The 26,760-nt window shown below is 41.2% G+C and overlaps 1 protein-coding gene across 1 annotated transcript in view; it reads right to left on the bottom strand.

The window, feature by feature from the left end:
• The window catches only part of Pard3b (par-3 family cell polarity regulator beta), a 979,071-nt gene that overhangs the window by 405,341 nt on the left and 546,970 nt on the right, over positions 1–26,760 (bottom strand). Inside the window, exons 11-13 of the mRNA XM_051153919.1 lie at positions 23,302–23,487; positions 10,234–10,404; positions 6,057–6,189 (exon numbers count right to left, since the gene is read on the bottom strand). Coding sequence (XP_051009876.1) covers positions 6,057–6,189; positions 10,234–10,404; positions 23,302–23,487 — 490 coding nt within the window. The remainder of the gene's footprint in view (positions 1–6,056; positions 6,190–10,233; positions 10,405–23,301; positions 23,488–26,760) is intronic.

Raw genomic sequence — 26,760 nt, 5'->3', positions numbered from 1 at the left:
GGGGTGTCTCAGGGAGTTTGAGGCCAGTCTGGTCTACATTAAAAGTCCAGAACAGCCAGGACTATACAGAGTGTTCCTGTCTCAATGCAATCAAACAAACTGCTTATATTGGAAGTTGATACAGATTAATTGGGAACCATATTATTTATACAGTGACGTGTACAAATAAAGTGCTGCATTAACATATAGAAGGTTATCATTCCATAAAGGCAAATTCTACTGTTTATCTATATTTGATAAATTGTGAGCCTAGCATGCCACTGATAGTTAGATTAAGAGAAAACCTGTCCTCCAGAACTGTGGGTGGCAAGAGCACCTAGTTTGACCTATCTATCTGCCAGGTGTGATGCCCCTGAACACTATTATGGGAGTTTTGGAGAGCTTGTTTTGAATAAGCTAACTCTCTAGTCAGGACACTATATCCTGCAGACTGTCATTTCTATGACACATGACTCTTAGATGCTTTTTTAAAGATTTATTTTTTGCCTAATGGAGAGTGTATTTTGCCTGTATGTGTGTATTTGTGCATCATGTGCCTGCCTGATGCCTTCAGAGATCAGAAGGTGCTGGATCTCCTGGAAATAAAAGTGTGAGTGGTTTTGTACCACCAGGTGGGCCTGAGACTCAAACCTGGGTCCTCGCCAATCATCACAAGTGTTTTCAACTGTTGAATGACCTCGTCAGCCTTTTGGCAGATGGCTCTTATGTCATCTTGAAGGCTTGTGTAGAACCAAGTCAGGCTTTCTCTGAATAGGAGAGAATTCCTTCTGCTTGGAGATCTTCAAACCAGTTTCTGCCTTTATTTTGACTTTGCAACTTGGACTGAAATATCGGCTCTTCTGCGTTCTCAGGCACACTGGCCTATGGATGAGAACCTTACCGTCAGATTTACTAGTTTCGGATGTTAGATTCTGACTAGAACTCTACCTCAGAGTTCTTCTGGGTCTCAGCTTATTGATTTACCCTGAAGATCTTGTGGTTTTTCAGCTTTCATAATCATGTTAGGCAATCCCTTAATATTTATTTATTTATAAATATTACTGCTTGTTCTGGTTTGGTAGAAAACTCTATTGAATACACCCAGCAAAGAATTGCTCCAAGAAATATTCTGGAAAGGAGTTGATATGTTCCTAGCAATGAGGGTAGAAGCAGGAAACCTGCCCCAGGCCTGCAGTAACAAGATGGGATAAGTAAAAGTGGACAGCACTGTCCCCTGGACCTCTACCACCGACTATGGTGGTGGCAATGAGACAGATAGAGGCTTGTTTGCAGACAAAAAGTTGAAAGTCTACTTGTAAGAGGAACATGGGGCCCACCAAGGCCTTTCTTCTACTAGCCTGGATCTTTTTATTGCAATCTCTTAGTCTATCCCCGTGGTGGTGGTAAACATGGACATAATCTTCTAACTTGTTAGTTGAAATTAACTTCACAGAATAAATGTCTGTGGCCACTAAGTGGACTTTATCTCCTACTGCACATTAGCCATGCAAGATTACATGCTGTGTCTTGACCACAGCCCTGGGCTTACCTACCTCAGCTAAGAATGACATCCGAGAATCTTACCATGTTTCCGAGGCTCACTTGAAATTTCGCTCCTCTGTAAAGCCCTCACTGTCACCTAGGTTCCAACTGCTTTCATGACAAGAGAATAATGTTTACTTGGCGAACATCTGTGTACCATTTCCCAGGCCTCTGCATCCCAGACTAGTTCTTACAAATGGGATATAGGTTGCTATGGTGAATGTCATTGCTGTCTCAGAGTTTTTGAGAGTATATATCTTGTGTGTTCTCTCTCTCTCTCTCTCTCTCTCTCTCTGTCTCTGTCTCTCTGCCCCCTTCATCCCTCCCTCCTTCTTTCCAAAAATACCTCCCAAAAGCCTATGACATGTTGTAAGAACGAGCCTCTGTCTGGGCCTTAATCATCGACCTGCCATGTTTCTGATGTCTGTCTTTACTCACCAATATTTAGGCTTATGCATTAGTAGCATAAAATAAGTCCTGCATCACCTCTATCATCTGTTTCTGTGGAGACAGCTATCTATGGACCTACCAAGTTGCATCTAGTCATCACCACTTTTCTAACGAGGCTGAAGGTAACTTCCTTCTTGTCATCTCCTTTGTCACTTCTGAAGCCTCTTCTCAGGTGCTTTAGAGCCTTCTGATAGCCATTACTTTAGCTTTCACCATATTCTTAGGCCCTAGCTGTTTTTCTTATCGTGGTGAGCAAAGCAGAGACCAATATCATGCTGGTTGACTCGGTGTGCAATACACTCAGACCCCATATGGACTTTTGTTCTCTTGACCCTGACACCTTTTTAAGCCTTGTATTGGGTATGCAAGTGTAGAATTCTAACTTCATACCAATAATATTTCTGATTTTTACTGACTGTATGAGGTACAATCCTAATACCACACACACACACACACACACACACACACACACACACACACACACACACACACACACACATACACACACCTGTGAATGATGTCAATATGCCTTCTTGTCACCAAGATATTATTAGCTAAATGGCCTTCTTTAACTACCATATATTGTGGGGTTTTCATTTTGTTTTGAGGAGTCCATATAGTCAAGAACAGTTGAGAGATGGACACAAGAAACCTTGGTTTAAATATGGTAAGAAAACTATAACTTTGGTCTGAAATTAGCCCACAATTTTCCCTTTAAATAAATTCTTTGTTGAAAATAGCCACACCCCTCTGCTTGCACACTGTAATGGCCAAGTATAGAGTTTGATGACCCTGACTTAGATTTTTCTTTTTTAAGTTTATTGTTTGATTTTGTGTGCATTTATGTCTGTGTCCTAGGAGGACAGAAGAAGGTTCAGATCCCCTGGAACTGGAAGTATGGACAGTTGTAATCTGCCATGTGGTTGCTGGAAATCAAAACCAGATCCTCTGGAAGAGCAGCCAGTGATCTTAAAGGCTGAACCATCTCTCCAATCCCAGCTTTAGACTCTTCTTGAGGGTAATGACAGTACTGCAGCATTGCACACACACCTCTACTTTTCTGAGAGTGTTTGACACCAAAACACTCAATCAACATTAGTCAAGCAGATCAACACAGTGAAGTGCCTCCTGCTACAGTGTGCTGGGTCCACTCAGGTTCCTACAAACAAGGCCATTAGGGGAGTTTTTTTATTTTTTCAAAAGCCCTCAGGGAATATAGATATAGTGGGAAAGGGCACAAAATGAAAATGTCTGATTTGAGGTAGGGAGGAAAGACTTAACTCAGTGGATGACTGGAAGGATTTGGGCAATGGGTGAGTAGCTGTCACCTGAGGTAAGGAGTACAGAGGTGAGGAGGGTAAGGAGAGAAAGGTCACCACTAGAGGCAGATTGTGTGGAGGCTCCATCGTCAGCAGATGACTTCAGGAGAAACAGTGTTGGTGCACCTTATGGCCACCCAGAGCCTAACAAGCTTGCAGAAAGTTGCAGGGACGCAGCCTCCAGCCTGGTTGCTGTCCTGGAGCATGGCACTTCTTCTACAGTAGGCTCAGCTAACATTTTTCCAACACAAACGTGAATTTTTTGGTGTTATAATTTTACAAATGTTATCCTAGCAATCCCCTTTCTGTGTAACAGCTTGAAGAGAAAAAATAAAATAAAATAAAATTCTGAGCAAGCCGTGGGTGGTTTGTAGGCTTATTACAAAAGTAGATGGAACATAGTATTTCAACACTGGAGTCTTAAACATATGAAGAAGAGGAAAAGGGGGAAGAGGAAAACTAATGTCTTCGCTGTCCAAGCTTCTCTCCTCACTAGACGTTGCATGTTGTCAAGTTAATCTTGTTATGCTAAAAGAGGCCCTTACAAATCACTTGTGGCAAGGCCACACTATCACAGTTCACAAGTCTCCATGCCATATAACACCTCCGCTGCCTTGGAAACTCGGGGCCTCTTGGAATTTCTCAACGTGCAAAATGTTAAGACTGAAGAGAGGCAATGGAGTTAATGAAAGAAGCGTGGTGGGATTTTGAGTCTACTATGCTCATACAATCTCTAAGTTTGTTGGCTTACATGAAAATGTAAGTGGTTCATGCTATGAGAAGCCAAACTCCGGCAACCCCTTGACGTATTACAAACACACAGGGGCCTAACAACAGATAGGCTCTACTTTTCCCAGCAAATGACAGTTAGTTGTCTGAGAGGCTTAATAGCAAGCCTGTGGGAATGTGGCCTCTTCCTCCTCCGTTACTCTCTTGGAGCACCACACTACTCCACTGTGGGCATTCTCAGAAATTCTCTAGCACAGATGGGTAAGGTCTTGATTTTCACACTAACTTGAAAAGTCAGGGTTGGAAGTGAAGCAGGAACCTGGCCTGCCGCTGTTCAGTGTGGGTTTTTGGGTTGTTTGTTGTTGTTGTTTCATCGGAATGAAAGCTGCTCTATCCAAATCTGTGTTTTAGAAGGAAGATACCATGCCGAGTCTTGACAGAGATTATCTGTGGTCCCTTGTACTCCAAGGACTCACTTTTTTTTTCCAATGCAGATACAAAGCATGGCGTTCTGAGGGTGCCCTTGTGTTCTGTAGGGACATTCTGCTCCTTCCCTGCTTTGTTGATAGTGGAACTGAAAGTCTATGAACTGTCAAGAGCACACAATTTACTTACGGGAAGCCAGTGCACACTGAGCTATTCTTTTTATCTGCTTACAAGGTAAAGTCAGCATTTCATAGGCATTCTTAGGATCAGGGAGAAAGAGTGCAATGGTTTTAAGGGACCAATACTAGGCATTCTCTTTGCTGTGACTGAGTTGAGCCAAAAAGCCACCGACAGGAATTGAATCCAGGCTCTGGGTGTATCAGATATGCACAGTCCTACGTAAATTATTTATCACAGGCCTTCTATTTCTTCACCTGTAAAAGGAGGCTAATAATACGACCCACTTTGAATTTGAATGTAAATTGCTTAACATAGTGTCTAACAAACAGTTGGAAACATTTCAGAGGGATCCCTGACCTCAACATCTTCTTCAGATGAAAGAGTTTAATGCTCAAGAAATCTCAGATTTACAAGCCCATTCTGATATAATGGCATCAGAGTTTGGGGCTTGTTCTTGTGTCATACAGTTTGGAGACATCTTAAGTGTGTAAAACTACAGGATTGATGGGATGATGTGTATTGCCTCCACTGCATACCAAGCTACAGAACGTTCAGTGACATATAAGATGTTCATCCTGTGGTGCCAACTGAGGGGAAAAAAATCTTAGAAATTACCTATATATAGGATATTTCATTTTATGTATACATATTTGCATGAAGAAAAGACTTGAAAGATCTACATAAAATATTATTGATCAGGAGCTATGATAGATAGAGGAATGAGTAATATTAAATTTTCTTTTTAATGCTTTCCTCTAAAAATTTCTACAATGAATATGTATGTATTGCTTTTGCAATATAAGAAGTAAAAGCTATTAAAGAAAGACGATACAGGGAGATAAAACAAGTTTCTTGGTGACCTGGAGTGGAAGCTCGAGAGAACAATAGGGAAAGCCCAGGAGTCTACTTGAAATGTGATCCATTCCAGTAATAAGAGAGCATGTTATGAGGCAACGAGAGCAGCCCAGATGCCACACCGCTGGCCCCAAGCTGTGCTAGTCCACTATTTATCACGTTCATCTTAGACCCAAGCATAAAGCATAGAGTCACGTCATGGACGTGCTGGCTGTGGTTTCTTGTAAATTCATGCAATTTTAAAGTGACTTGGTGACTTTCAACGATTAAAAAGATCTTCAGACAACTCACAGCTTGCCATCTTTGATTCTCTAGCCGTGGTTTGTTTTATATAAAACCCTCATGTTTGGGGCAGCAAGCACAGAAACTGTCACTTAAACTGGAGCCCTTGCCAGGAATCTGATTCACAAGTTCTGAGTCAGCGCTCTCACCCACCCTCAGTGCTCATGACTCTGAGTGACAAAGTCTGCACTTTGCCTAATTAACTTTCCTTTGTCCCTTTTCCTCCCTCTCAGTGGAAGCCATTTTTGCCGTTTTGGGCTTTATTTGAAGAGAATGGAAACAGATAGTATTTACCTCTCCTTTCATCTTGAGGGCTGTAGGCGCCAAATGGATACAGTATACTGCTATCATTTTGCCTGGAGGTGCTCAGAGCTTCTTGACGGTTCTCAAAGCACGGTCTGCAAGGTGCCCCGCATTCCGAAAGCTCCTAAGGGACACAAACAAAAGTGACATTTTAAAAATGCATTCCACCTTGGACAGTTGAAGCAGAGTGTGAGAGTGATCATTGTCCGAATCATCCTTCAAGTCTCAGGTGTGCATATCCTCAATAGTGGAAAGTCAAAATGGCCCTGTCAGCTCAAACATCTTTCAAAATACGAAATAAACGGCACGGACATTGCAGTGTTAAGGATTATGAGTGCTAATAGCCAACACAAAAGAGGATTAACTTTATTATTCTTTCCTCCACTTATAACTGCCTTCTTTCAAATTTTCTCCCATCTGGGAGTACAGCTTGTGGCAGTGTCAATATGAGAATACAGTTCATGCCAAGGGTGTTTCTCTGCCAACCAGCTGGTTCCTCTCTCCCTCTGCCACTCTCTTTCCCTCAGCTAAGTGCATTTGCTCTAGGACAAGTCAGAATGCAAGCAGTATTTGTCACCCGAATGCCGTGTTTGTGTCCCACTGTGGCCCTAGGCCTTTGGCCAGATGCTAAAGTAAATGGCGGTGACAGGGTCAGACAGTGGTGTTCCCTGGTGTCTTTTTCTTCTGTATTTCTCTTTCCTGTTTGGATTCTGACAGTCTGTAAACAAGTTCACAGCTTTCTGCAAACTGCTGTATCCAGGATGACACCCCACACACCATCTTCTCCAGGTGCCAGAGAGGCAGCTGATGGCAGAAAGCTCAGTTAGGTTTTCAGGCGGATTGTGGCATAGCGAGCTGTCTTTTGCTCTCACTCCTATTATTTGTCTCCCTAACAGATTTCAGGGAAATAAATGACTTGGAAGTCATTCCATAGCTCTTCCCTTGGCCATTTGTGAGAGGCACATGTCGCAAACACAGATCTGCTCTCCAGGCTCCCTCCTCCAGGAAAGCATTTGGCCGAAACAATGCATTTGATTTTACTTTTTCTTCTTTAGTTACAAAAAAACCTCAGTATCTAGCTACACAAAATACCGGAACTATCCACTCTTATTCTGTAACCTAAATAATTAAACTGTTTTCAGCTGCAGAAGGCTACCGGCTTCTTGCGAATGGCTCTCACGGTTCTCCCACACTTGCCATGTGACTTTTGGCTGCTGAATTGCTAGCCCAACCAAAACAGGTACAGGAGCACAGTGACTCCTACACTAAAGCTAGAGTCCCAGCAGACAGGAGAGGTATTATTGCCTCGTGTTTTCACTTAACAATAACAACAAGAACAAAAACATTTTTTTCCTGCTTTCCTAGCTCGTTGATAAATGACGCAATCAATATCCCAAACAACTGATCAGTAACCAGCCTAATTAAAGCATCTAGCCTGTAAAATAGAGCTGTCATGGAGGAGGCCTGCATTAGTGTCCTGGACAATACCAAATAGAGTGGATTTTTAAACATGGTCTGCCTCTGCGAGGATGAGCTGCAGCAGGGAAAAGAGTGTTTGGGGGAAAGGGGAAAACAAAACCAGGTCATAACCCATTTTTAAATACCAAGTCTCTAGGCGCAAACAGACTCACAATTCAACCTCATCCTTTGAAAAACACGTTTCTGTTCAAAATGATTCTGATCCAATCACGGCTCGTTATGTATTCTTCCTGAGGTTCTCATCAAAACTGTTTACCTATCTTGTACAACTGGGTGATGTGGGGGGTGGGGGACAACAAGTTTATATTTTGACTTTTCTTAAGTAGCATCTTCATTTCTCTTCGATATCAGCATAATGTTCCAGCAATTATGTTGGCATTCTTGCCAAATCTAACTAATTGATTTGCTCTGATGCCTGAGCAGTGCATAGCCCTCCTCTGGGTTAGGAATGCTTTTCTATGGACCAGAGGGCACTTGCTGCTCTGTGGGAGAGTAGACAGAAAGGCAGGTGTGCACAGCATACACTGTACGCAACATATGCATGACACAGTGTAGCAGATTCCAGCGATCAGATAGCTGACTTTTTTTTTTAATTTAATAAAGATAAGCTGTACATTAGGCTTCTGTCTTTATGAGGAACAATAGTCTTTAATCTTCATGGCTACCACAAAGATTCTCAATAGCTGAGACTCAAGTGCCTGCTCATTCCCCATGGAAAGCATGTAAATATTAGGGAAAGAAAATGGATCTTGTTTAAATGTCCTCATAAAAATTGCTTTTTGTAACAGTTCCTATCCCTGATCGATTCCCTGGTGAACCATATTAACAAGACACATGTGAGGATGGGTAATGAACTGAAAGTTAATACTTTCTTCTGACGGGATAATGCCAATCTCACTCAACTCCAGACTATGGAAATAAAGATGAAAATACCTCACCAAAGAAAAATGCTGACAGCAAAGTACGAGCTAGTAAGTCTCATGCATCCACTGCCATTCCTGAGTATTTTAGGCATGGGATGACAGAAGAGGCAAGGGAAAGACATTTCTAAGTCTATTAGAACCATACTCATTCTTTTCTCTTTCTTTTTAGCTTTTGACCTCTGTGGGAACATGGCACTCTAGTGGCATTTTCCATTCTTTTCTCTTAGTTGATGTGTCTTTGTTAAAGAGAATATTAAAGGAATCTGTAATATGCAGATATGTGAGACAGGATGGACTGAGACCTCCTCTTGCTGTCCTTCACGTCACTTTGCAGGAACTGGGTTCCTTGTATCTGCAGACTCATTGGAAGGGCCAAATAACACCAGACAGGGTCCTTTTCTCCTGTTAGGAAGCAGTAGATGGGGCATTCAAACTATGTACGCAAGTGAGGCTCATTAAATATTCATGAAGGCTCTGTCACTTAAGCAGACACACATGTGGAAAACAAGCTCATTCATTATATATAGTCTCCAGTAATTGGCCAATTTACATTTATTTAACATCTACAAGGTTACGTACAAAAGAGCATAAAAGGTACAGTTACTCTTTCCCGATAGATAGCTGATAATACAGCAGAGGAAGATGGCCAACCATTTCGCCACTCAAGACTCCTGTCAGGTGTGACGTAGGCCTCAGATGCAGCTTTTCCTTCACTTAGCAACATTTACTGGGAGCCTATGACATTTGGAGAAATAAAGCTCAAATAGTGGATAAACAAGTACTTCTGTCTTCTACGCCTCCAGCACTCACATTAGCTGTGCGTTTTCATGGTTAGGAAATAGCAAATTGAGGATTTTTCAATCAAGTAATCCACATATGATACAAGGAGCCTTACTGACATATATTTCATTTTGATACTCTTTCAGTTTTAATTTTTCATTGAACTTACTACTAAAACTAATGTTTTCCATTAATTTCATAAGTAGTATATACTCTTACTTTATATATTATAGGTCTATACCTTGCCCTTAGAGCCTATTCCAATGTGATGAAGCATGGTCTAATAATATTTCTGTTAATTTTTATGAACTTACTCATTTTTTTCCTAAAGTAATTTTAGGAATATTAAATACTTAATCCTTTGTGTGCATTATAAATTATTGTCTTAAGACCAATTTTATTTATAATTTTGTGTAAAGGGAATGGTAGTTATATCAGCATTTAAGAATTATTTTATTTCCAGGATTCATATATAAATAGACATTTTTTCCAACATTTAAAAGTCATGATCAAATATTTGAAAAGAAATAGGACTCCCATTTATTTAATAAAAGGAAGTATGCAGTTTGCTCAACAGATCAAATCTTAACTTAGGACTGTCGTATCTAACTGTAGTTTATAGGGGGATATAGAATTTGATTACCTTATGATAACCTTCACATTAAACACTGTATATATTCATCTAATCAGGGATCTTCTAAGGTATGGGCCTTGCTACTACACCACCAAAATTATATTAAGGAAGATGCTTTTTTAAAGGAATTAAGGACCCTAAGAGTTTCTGATAAGCCCTAGAAAACATAGACTTATGATATTTAATAAATTATTTATTTTATATGCATATTTTCATGTTTTTAATCTAAAACATATAACCACCTGTTTCTTTCATATATCCATCAGAGCCTGTCTAGGACATATTTTCCCTGGAGTCTGTATATCCTGGTGACGATTTGAGCAATTTTAAGTCAAGTCAAGAATGGAATCACCTCCAGCGGTCTCTCCGGCCTCCTGAGGATCACCAACTGGATCATGCCCCGGATGTTTCCCTCCATGGACATGGATCTCCTCAGTGTCTCCATGGCTTCATGGTTGGACTTTCCCAGAAGACTCTCCCCATTAACAGCAATCAGTTGGTCATTCATTCGCAGACGGCCATCCTGAGGCAGAGGGGAGAAAACAGTGTGAGACCGGAAAGCACGGTGATGATGTGGTAGCTGATTGGAGGGAAAGTCCGGGTATGAAAACGAGAGATTTGGAAATGTAAACCTTGGATGATCTATTTTCAAGGGCAGGAAGAGGTTCTGGAGCTTTTCAAGCAGTCCCAAATACTAACAACAGTGATCTGTGTGGAGGGAATTATTTTTAGAAATCTTAGCGTCCCGAGCCACAGTAATTTAAACATTTGTGATTTTTTTTTTTTTTTAACCTTATCCTCTGTCTAGCAAGCGTATGAATTGAGCACACGTCTGCCATTTGTTTTGTCAGAGACCACACTGAGACTCAAGGAGTAGAGGTTAAGAAACAAAGGTGGTGGCCATCTCTCAAAAGCAGGGTTTGCATTCTCAGGCAGGGAGAGACGTGCTTAAAAGCTGTGCGCTCGACAGCGTAATGTGTCTCCTAATATCATTGCTAGCTCTGTTGGATGCAGGAAACAAATTCCTCCTGTACTTTTCTCTAACTCAAGCACAACGTTACTCATCAACTAGTCTGCGAACAAACACAGATGTGTGTGGTAAAGGGCTAATTTGCCCTAGTACCTCTTGTAGGAAAACTTGACAAAGGGAATTGTTAAGGTTTTTCCTGGGATGTCCAGCGTCTCCCAGCAGAGACACTACTCCTCACTAACACTGGGAACCCTGATGTGTGGAGAGTCAACCTGACCCCTCTTTCCACCATGCAAGACAATTCATTCGGCGTTCATCTTCACCCAGAAGCCTCCCCCTCCCGCCCTGCTCACACATCCAGCAGTGGCTGATAGATGGGAAGAGCAGCTTTTCAGGAAGACAACTTGGGTGCACCACAGGGACACAGGGGGAGAGGCTGTGCTCGCAGCGCTTTCAGAGCCATGGCCGGTGGCTAGCCAGAGCTACTTGACACTCAGAAAGCCACAAGGTCCAGATACAAATTGGCAACCCTGTCCTAATACTGATGTTAGTACATTGAACAGAAACAGGAGTAGGTAGGCATAGGACTGCACTTTTCCAGAGACTTCTTTCATTAACTACCTTCTGTGACGCTCACAGACCCAACAAGTTAAAGAGGTTCATGTCTTTAAAACTTTTCCACAAACATAATCAGCGAGGTATAACTATAGCGTGCCTAGGGTCACAATAGCATGCCAGAGGACTCACTCAAGCTTGAGTTTTGTGACCTTTCGCCCTTCAGCCCTTTGCTCCTCGTAGCCTAGCTTCTCTAGGCTACAGCTGTGCAGTGCCCACGTAAATGTAAAGGAGTTCTAGCACTTCTATCTGGTATGGAACTTCAAATGAGCAACATGAAATGCAAAAGTAAAAAAAAAAAAAACAACAACAAAAAAAACCAACCTCCCTGAGAATGATCAAAACAGACACAGTGAAGACTGGAAGGCAGTCATCCAGCCTCAGAGAGAAAGCCGTGGGCCAGCCGATAGCCTTTGACTAATACACAGGCAGGTAGGTGGTGAGGAACTGTGCCCTGGTGAACAGAGAAAGAGGAGAGAGAGCTGACGGTCCAGAGAGCATGTAGAGATGGCCTACACGTCACCTGATGGATGGGGTGTTGGGCACACAGGATTGAACAGACCACCCAAAGGAGTACATGCTCACTTAAGAGCTGCATGGAGAATGTCAAGGCGGTGGGATCAATAGAGAGTGTAAAATCAGATACAAACTGTTCAGAGGCCTGCCTGCCTCATGGGAACTTAATGTCTCCTCCCTCTGGCTTTGGAACTTCACTTAACCTTTACCCTAATTTACCGAGAAAAAAATCTCCTCTCTTCTGCTATCCAATTGTGAATCCGCCACACAGAAGAATGGGATTAAGCCTCCGTGAAATGGTGCGATGGGTAAAACAACCGCTGCCTTAATGGTTTAGTCACGAGAAATGAAGGACAGCTGGATCTATTCCAATTTGTCATATGATGGGAGGAGGACCACTGGGCAGAATTGTGTCACTAAAAGTCTCCTAATGTGGCTGGAAGCTGATGTGCAGATTTTAAAGATGAGGGTGGAGGAGAGGAGTGGGACACCGATACTGGGGCTGTTAACAGGAAATGAGCCAGTGTTAAGATCTGTAGAAGTCTGTCAGCTTCAAGGACACCTCATCCACTATGACAGGAAGAGGAACAAGAAAAACCAGAGGAATCTGAGAAAGACTTTACTGAGGGGGAGGATGTGAGAAGAAAACAGTTGTATATAAAACCTTGTACCACCAGCTGCTAACAAGCTTTTTTCCTGTTGCAGTCTAGGTTCCAGCCATCTACAATACACTTAAGTAGGATATGTTTACTATAGTCAAGTCCAAAACAAAAAGACGGGTTTGGTGACTCACCCCACGGCCACTGATTTTTTTTTTCCTGAGACATTCACATTTATCACATGTGTCACTAGAGAGTTGTGGTCACAATAAAAATCCACATACTCTCGTTTGCAGGAGTGGCTGTCCTGTTGCTATTGGTGTGTGCTTCTTGCTCGTAAGATAAATGATGGGTAATTTCATTAATGGTAATACCAGGAAGACCATGTTGTCTTAACATTTAGAATACCATCACAGAGCTTTGAGCTCAGAAAGGTCCTCAGAGGTCATCTTGTCCAATCCCTTCCATTTACAGATGAGTAATATAATGCTCCAAGAAGACATCATTTATCTAACACCTAGTAAGAGAAGGCACTTCCATATGTATTAGGACTGGCTCAGCTGGATAAGATCAAAGTTGGAAAAGAACAGAACATTCCGAGTCCTGAGTTCACTGGGCTGTGCTAGCTACGTGAATAGTGGTGACCCAGAGGAGTGCCCAGAGGGGTTCTGCTTCAAGAAAAGTTGCTTAAAACCATGAAAGACAATTGTGGCACAGGTGTCTGCTGGAAGAGGGCAGTATTGAAATCTAGGGGCATAAACAGAATGTATGGACATAGGAAAGCCGAAAAGATGCCAAGGGTGGGAGCAAACTAGAGGAAGATCGGCCTTCTAACTACATGTGCCTTACTAGACCTCATCTAACACAAAATTGCTTCAACAAAGAACTTGCTACTCAAACTCAAGTGTATCCATCAAGATCGTGCATGTCTTTTCAATTTTAAGTAATTTCACTAAAAATTTGATTTCTATGACATTTTATATTCATATTTGTATTAATTAAAGAAATTAATATTTCTATTAACATTATACTCAGACAGATATTTGGGCATTGGAGTAAAAAACCACAACGTCATATAAGTGAATACAAATATCCAAGGACATTAGTTAGTAATATTAGGGTGCTTACTTCATCACAATCTGGGCCGTGCTTATACTTTTCAAAGAAAGAAATCTTGGGCTAACAGGATGGCTCAGAGGGTAAAGGCACTTGCCATGAAAGCCTGATGACATGAGTTCAGTTCCCAGAATACACATAAAAGGTGGGAGGAGACAACCAACTTCACAAAGCTGTGCTCTGGCCTCCAAATGTGTGTCATGGTATGTGTGCTTCTTACATATACATGGATCATGAACGTTTTATGCTTACAGCAATGTTAACAAATAAATAATTTAAAAGATCAAGGAAATCTTTCATTCCTAATTTATTTTCAGCAGAGCCTTCAACAACAATGTTGAGGAGAGGGGGAAGATGAGAGTAAAAATAAACAGTAACTTCCTCAGGATACATTAGTGGGGACATGAAAAGCTTATATGACATGTAAGTCTCTCTATTGCCTGTGCCAGGAATGGCTTAGAAAGTTATCAGCCCTAACCACTTATCATAAAAGGAGGGATCGAGGGCTCAGAGACCAGATGCGCAAGTATTACATCTCCCTTTTGTAGAATATCTGTGGGGGCATTTCGTGTGGAGTCTTCTAATCATGTCTTACAATGATCTTGTGATGTAAACACTACATAAGGGTGTCAAGGTAGGGGACCACTTCCTTTAGTTGGTTTCCAAAGGGTCTCAGCATAGCTAGCCTTGCTTATCTGCCCTGTTCTGCTTTGGGACAAGGTCTGTAGAACAGGCTGACTTGAGCCTCACTATGTAACCCAGGCTAGCCTCAAACTCACCTCAATCCTTCTGCCTCATCCTTCAGTGACGACGAGAGGCATGAGCTCCCGCTATGCTATTCTGACCCCAAAATCAGATTTCTAGAAATGATTAAGAGCACTAAAATATTGATAAGATACTTAATAAGTTTCTACTGTGCAGTCATTATGCTTAGACTGTTCTCGGTGCATGAGATAATTGAAACCTTATGACGTTATTTTTTCTTATTAAATTTATTAATTTATTTATTTATTCACATTACATCTTGGTTGAAGCCCACCTCCCTCCTCTTTTCCCAGTGCCACCTTCCCTCCCCCATCCCTCTTCCCCTATTCCTCAGAAATAGGGAGCCTCCAACCCACCCACAGGAATTGAGGCTGAGAGGGCTGCAAGGATTGTTGCTCAGCATGCTCTGTGAGCAGATCTGAACCAGGTCTAGGTGACTCTGGAATCTTGTTTCCAGCCTCTTTGTTAATAACCCTTAAGATCCATGGGTTCTTGGACCTCTCTGATAATCTAATAAAAGTTACAGATTCTGGTCTCTTCAAAGCAAATATTTGCACCAGGGTTTCTCCACAGTTGCACATTTGGACTGGATAATTCTTTGTAATGAGGGACCATCATACGTGTTACAGGATATTTCATGTGCCTCCTGCAGCACTGCAGTTATTCCCAGGGGAGCTTGTAACCTCCTTACTCAGTTCCTGGTACTCAATTCTTGAGCACTTTCCAGGTTCTGAACTGATGACTTTACGTGGCTCAGTGCTCTTCTGTTGGTCTGGTTTTATAAAGCTCCTCCATGTAAAGTGGCCATGCTACAAAGGAGAGGCTAAGGAAGTCTAGGTAAAGAGCGTGCTCTGCAGGATCTGTGAGAAGCACGAAAGTGGCTGTGGCCCAAGGCCAATCCACATTAGCCAGGGTGTTGAGAGGCCTTATCATGGCCAGATGTTGGCTCCTGTGCCTGCATGTTTCTAACGGGACTCTTGGCATGGCCCTCTGGGATATTATCAACACCCACGGCCCAAGCCTCAGAGTCAGAATTTCACAGCGTACATTCATTCCCTGGAGTGGCAGACACTCCAGGCAAGGTGGCACCTGATTATTAAGACAGTTTTCCCAAATGAATCCTTTTGAAGGCTCCAAAATTACTCTATGATAGCATCTGCCTATTGTAAATGTGAAAACAAAGCAAAACAAAACATAAGACAGACCGGTGTTTAAAAAAACATCTATTCCAATCCGTTATCATTTAAAGTACCTTAGAAACAATAGTTTAAAAGGACATGCACAGACAAGTAGTCTGGGCCACACTAGATGTCTGTAGTGTTCATATTGTATTGCCTTACCTACGTGAGATATTTTTGATATGCGTCATCCATCCTAACACATCTCAGTTGGATGGATAGAGCTACCATTCCCAACCAGTGCCCTGTCTGATGTGTATGGCTTTGCCCATGCCCAGCCTCCTTTACAAAAGTCCTTTGCACTTCTTTGATATCTCCTTATCCTTTCTAGCAAGGCTTGGCAGCCATCTTGCTCTCACAGCCAACTAACCCCTCCTTTTCCCAACATTCCTGTTACTATGGCTACTGTCCATGGCTGCCCTCATGGAATTTGTTTCTCACACATTCAATCTAGTATCCTTAGACTCCTAGATTACAGAATGAGGACGTTTATTCTGCGTCTCCAATTTATTATAGATTGCCTAACTCACTGAAGAAGTACTTGCTAAATTGAGTCAGTTGAAAAAAAAAATCTTTTAGTCAGGTACATTGGGACTAGTGTAAGTTTCATCTATAATGAAGAAACCATTTAATTTATAAACTGTACCTAAAAAGAACTGATGAGCTCAGGCTGGCTTGATTCCGCTTGTGTACTGGCCCCATCTTCGCTTTTCAATGGATTGATTCAGTTATCACCTGAACTCCACTCATCCATATGGAGCAGGTCAATAAGGTCCCGGCATCTGGGGCATGTGGAAGTGGTTCTAAGGAACCAAAGGATCTTCTTCAGAGCATAGGGACATCTGTACTCAAAATCATTTTGATATAATCTTTTCAAGATATAGCCTACTCGTTTTCGCTTAAAACTCCTGGACTAATACGGGGCATACATAAACACACTGCTTCCTATAGCCAGCCACACTTGTCATTTTCGCAGCAAGAGTGTGTGAGGAGGCCTGACTCAGTCTCAGAACTCTTCACTGGTAATAACATGCTGTGCTTGTTTTTACATTTCCCTGTTTCCTGTCATTCCAACTCCCTTTCCATCCCTTCCTATCTCCTTCCGGATTTTGTGCTCTTAATTTACTTTGGCCTAGAAAAGCAGATTAAGAAAGCTGGTTAAGGCATATGTGTTATGCACGAAACAGGAATATTCTGCATGAATGCATAAACAGATTAGAATCTAAGAGATCTTCCCCATTGAAAAAATTTACCGTATTTACTTTTTTTCTTCTTCTCTATACTTTTGGGTTTCTTTAGGGGAGGGTATGCTTATTAGTTTTGGTCTTATGAGAACTACCTGAGGTACTCAACCGGTGTTGTTCTAATTTTTTTGTTATGTACCTACATTCGTACATAATTTACATTAACTGCTTTAGCAAAATTTCAGGGTTTCTTCCAGGAGCAGTTGTGCCAATGGAAAGACAACACAATATGGTCTGAGTATATGGAAAGCAAGGAGAAAACAAAGGAAGGGCCAGGTTCCACATCTCCATGAAGGTACATTTTTAGTGAATTTGCACTTCCCATCAGTCCCCTCTTCTCCAAGGGCTCACTAGATCCTATTGCATCCTGCCCAGGGGCTTTGGGGGAAGGCATTTAAATTATAAACTATTTTTCCCCATAGGCACTAATTCTAGATCCAATGCGCCATCATCATGATAGGTCAATTTGTAAAGATTGTCCTTTTCCTTAAGAGTGTGACATAAGCTTTCAAGCTTAATGAGATCTGTGGTATCAAAAATGTACACCAAGATGATGCAGTTTCAAATCTTGCTCAGTACAAACCAGATGCACTCTTTATTTGTACTTGAACAAATGAAAATGTCAGAAGTGATAAAGATGGGCAAGAAAAGCAGTGATGGAGACTGAATGGAGATGTTACAATGTTAGAAAGTACATGATACAGCATTGTTGGGAAGGAAGCCTTGGTGTCTAAATGATTACATGGATTAATGTCTGCTAAGAGTTTTGATGTTTTAAAGGAAAACTGGCTGACAAGTATATTCCTTATATTTTTGGCTAGTGATTGACTTTTTAATTTTACTAAACAAAAAAGTCTTACTACATATGTAGATTACAAATCTCTTGGTTTATTTTTCAGTTCCAATTTGTAGGTGTCCATCTGTGAACGGGGACCATTACTAGTCAGTTCTTACAGCAGAGGCTGTACCAGGTAGCTTGTCGCTACCTAGACTGGCTGGACCTCTGTGCAAGGTGCAAGCTAGAATGCCGCCAATGACCACTGATGCCTTACGGTCCTCCCGCTGGTAGGAAATGTATCAATTTTAAGAAAAATGGAGGGTTGAAGAAATCATTTAACATTAGTGTTCCTTTAAAAGCTGTCCCTTTTATCTTCCTTTGGATTCATTAATTATAGATATGCCACATGATTTATAGATACTGGCAGAAATGGAGGTGAAAATTACTCAGGCTGGGAGTTCTGACCAGACTCTGTTAAGAGGGCGGGAGCCACTAAATGCTCCACATTACTATAGACCTGCATCTGGTCTTTTCTCCCGAATCTACCACTCTGGATGGTCTTCCCCAAAATTCAGTTTAGTCATTTGAAATTGATTGTTGTGAATACTTTTATTAGTTAAAATTCTCATTTCCACTCTGAAATAGGGAATATTATGAGATTCTGTACCTTTGAGAACAATCACCCCAAACTTCTGGAACACACAGAATCGAGTTATTTAAATGATTGTCTATTTCATATTCCGGATGCATATATTTGCAATTAGCTGTGCCAGGCATTTTTCTTTTACTTAATTTCACCATCATCAAGTAGTATTTATTAAGCACAAACTAGGCTAAATTAATTTTGTACAAAGTAGCATTAAATGCATTCTCTTGTTTGGGAGTCCTCAAATAATCCATCAAGCCCATCTACCTAATACATGGCATTTGTTTCTATGAGAAAAAACAACAAAAGAAAAGCTCTTAAATGTGAATTTTTATCTTATTATTTCAGGTCTCCAACAGTGTATCTTCCACTCCTAACACCTGCATATTCAAATGTAAAAAGTACCAGCCAGAACTGGTGTGACACACTGCATGCAATTCTTATGCTTATGGTAGTGTTGAGGTCTTCCTTAAATTAAAAAAACAGTATCTTTTCTAAAACTGATTTCAGAAAAAAGGCAGTTTAAATAAGTGTAATCAATAAAAATAAATAATAAAAAAATATATTAAAATTTATATAATAAAATTCCTTAGAAGCAAAGCAAAGGAAAGCTACTGAACTTGAAAATTTTTAGCAAATGATTAAAAATCTAAAGTCTTTAAAGTGAATATCGGAACTCTGTCTGAGTGACCTTGGAGAAAATACAAAGTGAGGTGTTAACACAGATCTGGAAAAAAAAAAGGCTATTTTTTCCAAATGCAAAAGTGGTATTTCTTTCCGTTTCATAGCAGCAACAGCACATCTCACTTGAAATTCCAAGCACAAAAATGAATTTGAGAAAAACGTCCTCAAGGACATCAAAATTTTCATCCCAGTCATGGTTCTTGGCTGTAGAGAAGTAAACACATACTCTTATATTCAGTATATTTTGTTTCCAGAAGCAATCACACTATGCTTTGGGGACGAATGCCCAGGAAGAATGACACAAACTAAAATAAAAGTAGAAGCTTGCAACAGGTGCTACCGTGTAAGTGTATTAGCAACACTACTCTGAGAAGGAGCTCTCTGCTGGCGTGGTCCACGGCACTTTGTGAATGATGCAGTGTAGCTCACAACAATGCTTTATAGGACTCTGCAAAGAATGCCAGACGCCATGTTTCTGGGTATCATTTCTCTTGATCTTGTGTGTATGTGTGTGGTGTGTGTTTCTGGGTTTGGGTCTGGCTCTATGTGTGAGTGTGGTATGTATGCCTGCTCATGTAGGCATGTGTGGAGGCCAGAGGCTAACATTAGCGAGTCTTTCTTCAATCGTTTCTGAATTCCTGGGAGTTTATTCTGTTTTCCCCTTATTTTTCTTGGGAGTCATTTTTTACATTGTATGCTAATATTCTGAGTTAGTTAAGTACTTGGAGACTTTTGAGTAAGGTAGACCTGCAATTCAGCTTGCCCAGAGAACAGCTCACGCTCCTGCTTGGTTCCCAAAGAGCACCCAAGTAGCTGCATGCTTTTTTTAGTAGCAAATAGGGGCTTGCCTTTTTATTGGGAATAACTCAAAGGGGAAACGAGAAGCTCTAAAGCAGTAGGTGAGAGCAGCCTGGTAGGTGAGAGAAGAGACACAAGGCCTTCAGTTAGAATCAGAGTCATTCTGAGACGTTCCATCTGGCGGGAGCTGGCCTGCTTTGTTTATATCAACAGGCGCTCCCAGGGGAACGCAGCATGCAGAATCCACAGGAAGAATTTGGTCATACTTTTCATAGTAGTTTAGTTTTCAACAATCCACCTTCCCTTAAGAGAAAAATACCTTGAGAACCAATTAGTGTTATGAAGGGCTGAGAGACAAAGATTGGGCTCCAGCAGAAAACCTTTTTTTTGTTGTTGTTGATTTCAGGTAAAATCCTCAGGCCAGATGCTAACACGAACGTCCCCGTGCTCATCTTTCCTGCCCCAGGGACGCGGCAGTCTGTTACATTTGTTTCTCTTCAACTAGGACAGGAACAAAGTCTCCAAACAATTTTTGTAAGACATAATCCAGATTCACGGAGCAGGTGGTAATTTTCTGAGGGGTCACAGTGGATTACTGGACTAGCAGAGAAAAAAATGGAAAAATACAATTTCCTTCCTCTTTATCGGATTCCTTGTGAACAAAGCGGAGAACTCCTCCATCCCACACAGTGAACGAGGTAAACAAGAGAAACACACACTAACCATCACAGTGAGATGGGATTCATGAGCGATGCCTCCTACTGTTTGATACATATAACGGGAAGAGGTCCTCCTCAGTCACAGTCACAGGGGAGGGGAGTAAGGGGGAAACGGGAGGGAGGGAGGAATGGGAGGATACAAGGGAAGGGATAACCATTGAGATGTAATATGAATAAATTAATAATAAAAAAAAAAGATCGGCTGTAAAGATACTGACCCGTGGTTTTCAATGGTGTTATTGTCAGACTAAGCAGACCCATGTCAGGGAGAGAATCTACATAAATGTAGAATAAAATCTCTCTGCAAGAAATGGGCCTGTTAGAAACTGCTTAGGTAAGGAGCCGCTCACTTACAGAAACAGATTCGCATATTAAGACTACACACCAGTATCTGCAGGAGCTGAAGTTATTGCCCGTTTAGAAAACAGAAAAAGAAAAACGAGGATGTTTGCTTTTAATTTCCAAGAAGTCATCTCAGTTTCAATTTTACTCGGAATAAACTCTGCAAAAAGAGCTGTCACTGGCAATGAGAAGACTAGTAGCGAGTGGTGTCCAGAAACACAGCAGCTGTGCGCGAGCACAGAGCACACCGCGGCAGCTTGCTAGGAAGGATGGGCGTGGTGCAAGACTCCGCTAGGAAGTAGCCCCTGACTTCAGGTACACAGTGAGATGTTCTGAAAAGGTTCTCTACTGTAGAGCAGTGCAGCACAGGCTATGGAGTCCAATGGCACACCCAGCAAGTCCAGGTTATCTCATGACAGTGGAGCCTTGGAAGCCCTTTTAATAAAGTGACACAATAAAGAGGTGAAAAAATGAATAAAACTGGAGAATCCATTTTAAATACCTATCATGGTGCCTAGCGTATGTCAAGTGGTGAGCATAACGGGTGGTGATATCTGGCACCATTATTATCATTTTCTTTCTGAATTGCTCCTGGCTGTATCACTTGAAACACATTAGAGGGTATTTTAGACTCATTCATGGACCTCAATTGCTCTACCAATCTCTGGACCCACAGTTTCATTGTGACAAGCATGGTTCTTTTCCCCTTGACCTTGGATTCAGTCTTGTGACTTCTCTGGCTGGTTTTCTGTGTATGCTGTGACAGTGTGCCCCTTCAGAGTCCAGTCATTGTAAGGCATCTCCCACTGCTACCAGCCCTCTCATATCTGTTAGTCTGCTGTCAAATGGTTGGTAAAATATGTGGAAGATATTATGCCTGTACATCTACATGGTGACAAAAAAAAAACCAAACCAAACCAAACCAAACAAAACAAAAAACCACGCAGCCTGCACCAGAGCCTCTAACACCACCAGTAGTTGTCCTACAGAGCCATGAACAAAATAAAAGCTTATTGGTTAAATCACTGAGTATTTATGATTATCAATCATGTGACAAAAGATAACTGAAGTGGAGAAATAAAGAATTGTCTATCCATGGTTCAAGTCCCATGTTCTAAGGAAGAAGACTTCGGTGGAGTGTCTAAGCTGAGGAAACAGTAGAAGTAGGGGGAATAGAAAGAGTGTGCTTCTGCAAAGCAAGAATTCTAAGACCTGGCTATTCTTGTAAAGTCTGAGTGGGCCTTTTTAGCTTTAGTGTTGGAGGACACACTTAGCCAACAGTAAGGTCATTTGCATTGGTCAACATTCATGAGAGGCTTTGGTAGACAGTGAGCCAAAGGCTCTGTCAGTGGTTCTCAACCATCCTAACATTGTGACCTTTTAATACAGTTCTTCAGGTTGTGGTGACCACCAACCATAAAATTATTTCATTGCTACTTCATAATCTTGCTACTGTCATCAATTGTAATATAAACATATGACATGCAGGGTATCTGATATGTGACTCCAAAAGGGGTCCGACTCTCAGGTTGGGAACTTCTGGTCTATGTATATTGTATCACAGTCTTAACTATAGCACTAGCTCATAAGCTCTACAGACTTTACTGGCAGGGGCCAGTTTGGAAGAGAAATTTGCCTGTGTTCACACAGGAAGAGACAAATGAAGGCAGGATTTAAACCTTACAATACCATCACACAGCATGAATAAGTGGTGATTAGGGCCACAAACATGTGTTCTCTTTTTCTGATCACTTAACTCCTCTCAGCCTGTTGTGTGCATTATTTAATCTGTGAGGCACTATGGACCAGGCTTTGCAGGTGAAAAAATGAGAGACAACTAGGCAATATCCTTGCCCACATTTTCACATGGACACCAAGTAGTGATAGTGCTGGATTTGAACACGGGCAGTCCAGCTAAGTATTATACCATGTTAACAGCTTTGCCCCTCCAGCCACTTTAAGGTGAGAAAGTAGGGGCCTAATCCTCTCTATCTTTCTGGAATTGCTTAAGCTTATTCAAGAGCTTAAAGGCAAATATGATTTCTGGGCTCTGTGGTCATTTTCAGGTGTATGGAATGATGAATGACCTTTAGTTTATTCTACAGTGGTTCTTAGAATCTACTGAGCTTTTATTTTTTTGCAAGCACAGTTTTCCCACTTGCTGCCTTCATGTCAACTCATTTCTAGGTTTGCTGTTCTGATTGCATAGTTTAGGGGCTACTCTGCTAAGTTATGAATTCAGAGGACTCAATGGGATAATGAAAAGGGTAATAATCATTTCAGAACACTCTTCAGAAGCACAAGTTAAGGAACTGGTCCAAAGATCCATCCACATAGTCATTTCCAGAGTCTAGAAGGAAAGCCTCAATGGTTCTCATCCTTTAGACATTTGTGCTTCTAAGAACAGCCATGTCCCCAAGCCCCAGGCCCCAGGCAAATGTCACCCTTACCTTGAAAGCAGCACCTCCATGGATGATGGATTTGATAAAAATCCCCAGGTCAGTGCCAGTTTCTCGAGACTTGTTCCCTTTCAAGCTAACTCCAAGGCCGGCAGAGCCAGAGTCATTCAGGGGGATCTCCAAGGTGAGTTGCTCACTTGTCTCCAGGGACAGCGTGTAGCAGTCAGGTTCTCCTTTCTGCTGGGCAGAGTGAAGAGCGGTGGGTTGGTTATCAGTGTGTCTCGTTGGGTGGCTGGACCTCTCTCTAGCTGTTAGAGTCCTGGCAGATAGAGGCTAGCCCCCCTCTAAGATGCTGTCACCAGATGTACCACACAGCAAGATACTCTCTGGGGATAGAGTTTGGTGATGGTCTAGAAAAAAAAAAAAAGGCTACTTTGTGAGGCCAAGTGGTACATCTTTACGCATTCTGTAGACATGTGGGAAAGCAGCAGGGTTATTTTTAAATAATTAAACAGGCTGGATGTTCAACTCAACAAACATCAGGTGTCAGAAGATTCTTAGATATCACTCACGCTCAACATCTTCATCTCACAGATGTCTTAACTTAGAAAACTTTGTGGAAAACTTTGTGAGAACCTACTACCCTTGTATAATCCAAGACACATCGTTTACCATGGCAATCATAATGTTGGTGAAGACTGTCAATAGGACACATAAAGCACAGGAAGAAGTTCATCTTAAAATCAGAGAAGTATTTTTAATGTCTATCATTGAATTTGATTTCATCTTATCAAAAATCACGCTTTAATCTTATATCTCTGTATAGCAGAGCCCCCTAAATATAAATAAGTTCTTAGACTACAATAAAAAGTAATTATGCATAATAAATATTCATGTTCTCTATGACAAATGACACCTACCCACTAGCAAACTAGTTTTAAACAGACAGAGTGCGGTGGCAAAAGGCAGGCTTATGGGCCAGCTCTCCTGGGAGAAGTATGTAGTAATCATATTTGGTACAGAGGGTTTTCAGATATACAGTTGTGAAAATCAGCACATACTGTGCACGTGATAATTGCATAAGTGTCCCTCCTGCACCTCTTCAGGCTTACCGGGATGTGAAAGTGCCACAGTGCTTAACTGGAAAATTTGAAAATGAGATATTCCTGAAAACCATCCACTCACCCTAGGCCGGCAGTCACTTCCGCTCTGTAATTATGCCTAGAGAAGCTCATCTTAAGGTCACTTTGAGGTGAGTCCTCTAGAAAATTGGGTATTTAAAACATTGTCACAAGTGTCTGGATGTCAGCCTCAAATTCGTATAAAATCAGAAGTAGCAAAGAACCCATAATTAAAACAGGATTAAGGGGTCTGATCATAGCCAGATCCAATGACCTGACATTTTCAACCCCTAACGAAAAAGACAAGAACCCACATTTAACTTGTGAAGGAACAGTTCTTTTGATTGCTTTCATTGTAAATGTGGTAAGTTGGAAAGATTCTGACCAAAGGTTGTTCAGAGAAATAAAACTGCATTGCTTTATTTAATGATTCTATTGTAGGTTTCGTGTGTGTGTGTGTGTGTGTGTGTGTGTGTGTGTGTGTTGTGTGTTGTGTACATGCGCGCACACGTGCATGCATGTGCTAACTCACTGTATTATCTAAGAAGCAAATCCCATTTCTGGAGTCAAAGTTATCCCCAGTTGTTTGTTGTTCTTTTGTTTTCTTTCCCTCATTGGAACGCCAGAGTTCATCAGTAAATAGAAACAGACTTCACCTTTGTTTTCCAATATGCCCGATTTAGACTCCATAGCATTTTAGTCATTTATGGTTCTGGGCCTCTCTGGGATTGGGTTAATTTAAGTCTAATAAAGTTATACAGAATTAAACTATAAATTAAAGGACAATTGTTCTCACTATAAGTTGTGAATAATATAGGCTATAAAACTTAACGTTCTTTGGCTACTGCTTACAGAAAATGACAAAACACTAACTCTGCCTTAGAAATACAGTTACACATTGTTTACACTCCTAGACTACATGATTCTGTGTGACAAGTGTACATTGTCCTTACATATACCAAAATAGCTTGTAATGCCATGTGGTGTATGACTGTACCTTGAAATCACTAATTTTATGATCAAGGAATTTTCACTTGACAACTGTATTTGATTAGTTAGATTGACGGTAGTGACTGTTTTACTCTAACACCTTTAATTTGTTATCTAAGCGTGGAAACAAAATAGAGGTCAGGTGGCGCTATGGTTACTTTCTCATTTCAAAGTTAAGTTCCTGACAACGGAGAGCCAGAAAAACAATAAAATCAACAAACTAGGGTCTAATGACGACGGAGTTGACCCATTACAAGCATCCAGCATATGTTAAAGCACTTAGTTTCACAATGACCCTAAAGGGTTATTTATTATCAGGGCCATTTCACAGATGAAGGGATCACGGTGCACAGCACCAGGCACTGTGCTAACACATCGCAAGACTTAGAAGCCTGGTGATGCCCAGGCAGCGGGACTCCTGGCTCAGACTCCTATTTATTTTTACTGAAAGGTCATGAGCTGCTTATCGCATGTCTATGTTGTCTAAGATTTTATGGTCATCTCAGTGAGAGCACTAAAATTTGTCCCTGAAACATGATTGAAGATGATGTGAACGATGCTGTCAATTTATTATTAAATAACAAATGCTATATATCCTAATAGTGTATATTACACATTAAAATGTGTATACAAGGCTGGGAAGATGGTTCTGAGAAAAAAGTGCTTGCCATCCAAGAAAGATGACTTGAGTTTAGGACCCTCAATCGTCCATGTAAAGATGATTTTGGCGGCATGGATCCAGACTCTTAGCACATCCAAGTGCACATACAGATATCCACCACAAAGTACACACATACACACATAAATGTTGGCTTTATTATCATTAAGCATTACCTGAGGTGACTATTTTTGTGAGGAGTGGGAGCAAAACCTCTTACAACCTGTTCTCATTGAATTTTAGGAATACCAGGCATTGTTTTGAGTAACAGTCACCATCCATGTTACGTAATAAATACTCTCTAGATCATTGCTGTAAGAATGGAAACTTTCCACCTTTTGGCCAATAACTTTCCAGGCTTCTCAACCTCTGGTAATCATTTGTTTGCTTTCTGCTTCTGAGTTTGATCTGGTCTTTTTTTTTTATCTTTTTGCTTCTATTATCTTGTACTTTTTCTTTTCTTTTCTTTTCATGTTGGGTTTTCGTTCTACAGCCTGGGCAAGCATCAAACTCATGCCTGTCCTCCTGCATCAGTCACGTGATATCTAGGATTAGAAACTTGGATTACCAGTGTGAGTAGCATGCCTGGCAGCCTAACTCTTCACTGCTCCCCCACTATGCATCCCCGTGTCCCCTATTTGTGACCCACCATGACATGACGTAGTCACGGGACATCTCAGGATAAATCCCTATAATAAAAGTAACACGATACGCGATTGGTATTCTCTACCAGCTGCAGAT

This window comes from Acomys russatus, chromosome 12, assembly GCF_903995435.1.
Source record: "Acomys russatus chromosome 12, mAcoRus1.1, whole genome shotgun sequence".
Classification (NCBI taxonomy): Eukaryota; Metazoa; Chordata; class Mammalia; order Rodentia; family Muridae; genus Acomys; species Acomys russatus.
This window is presented reverse-complemented; position numbering and strand designations above follow the sequence as displayed.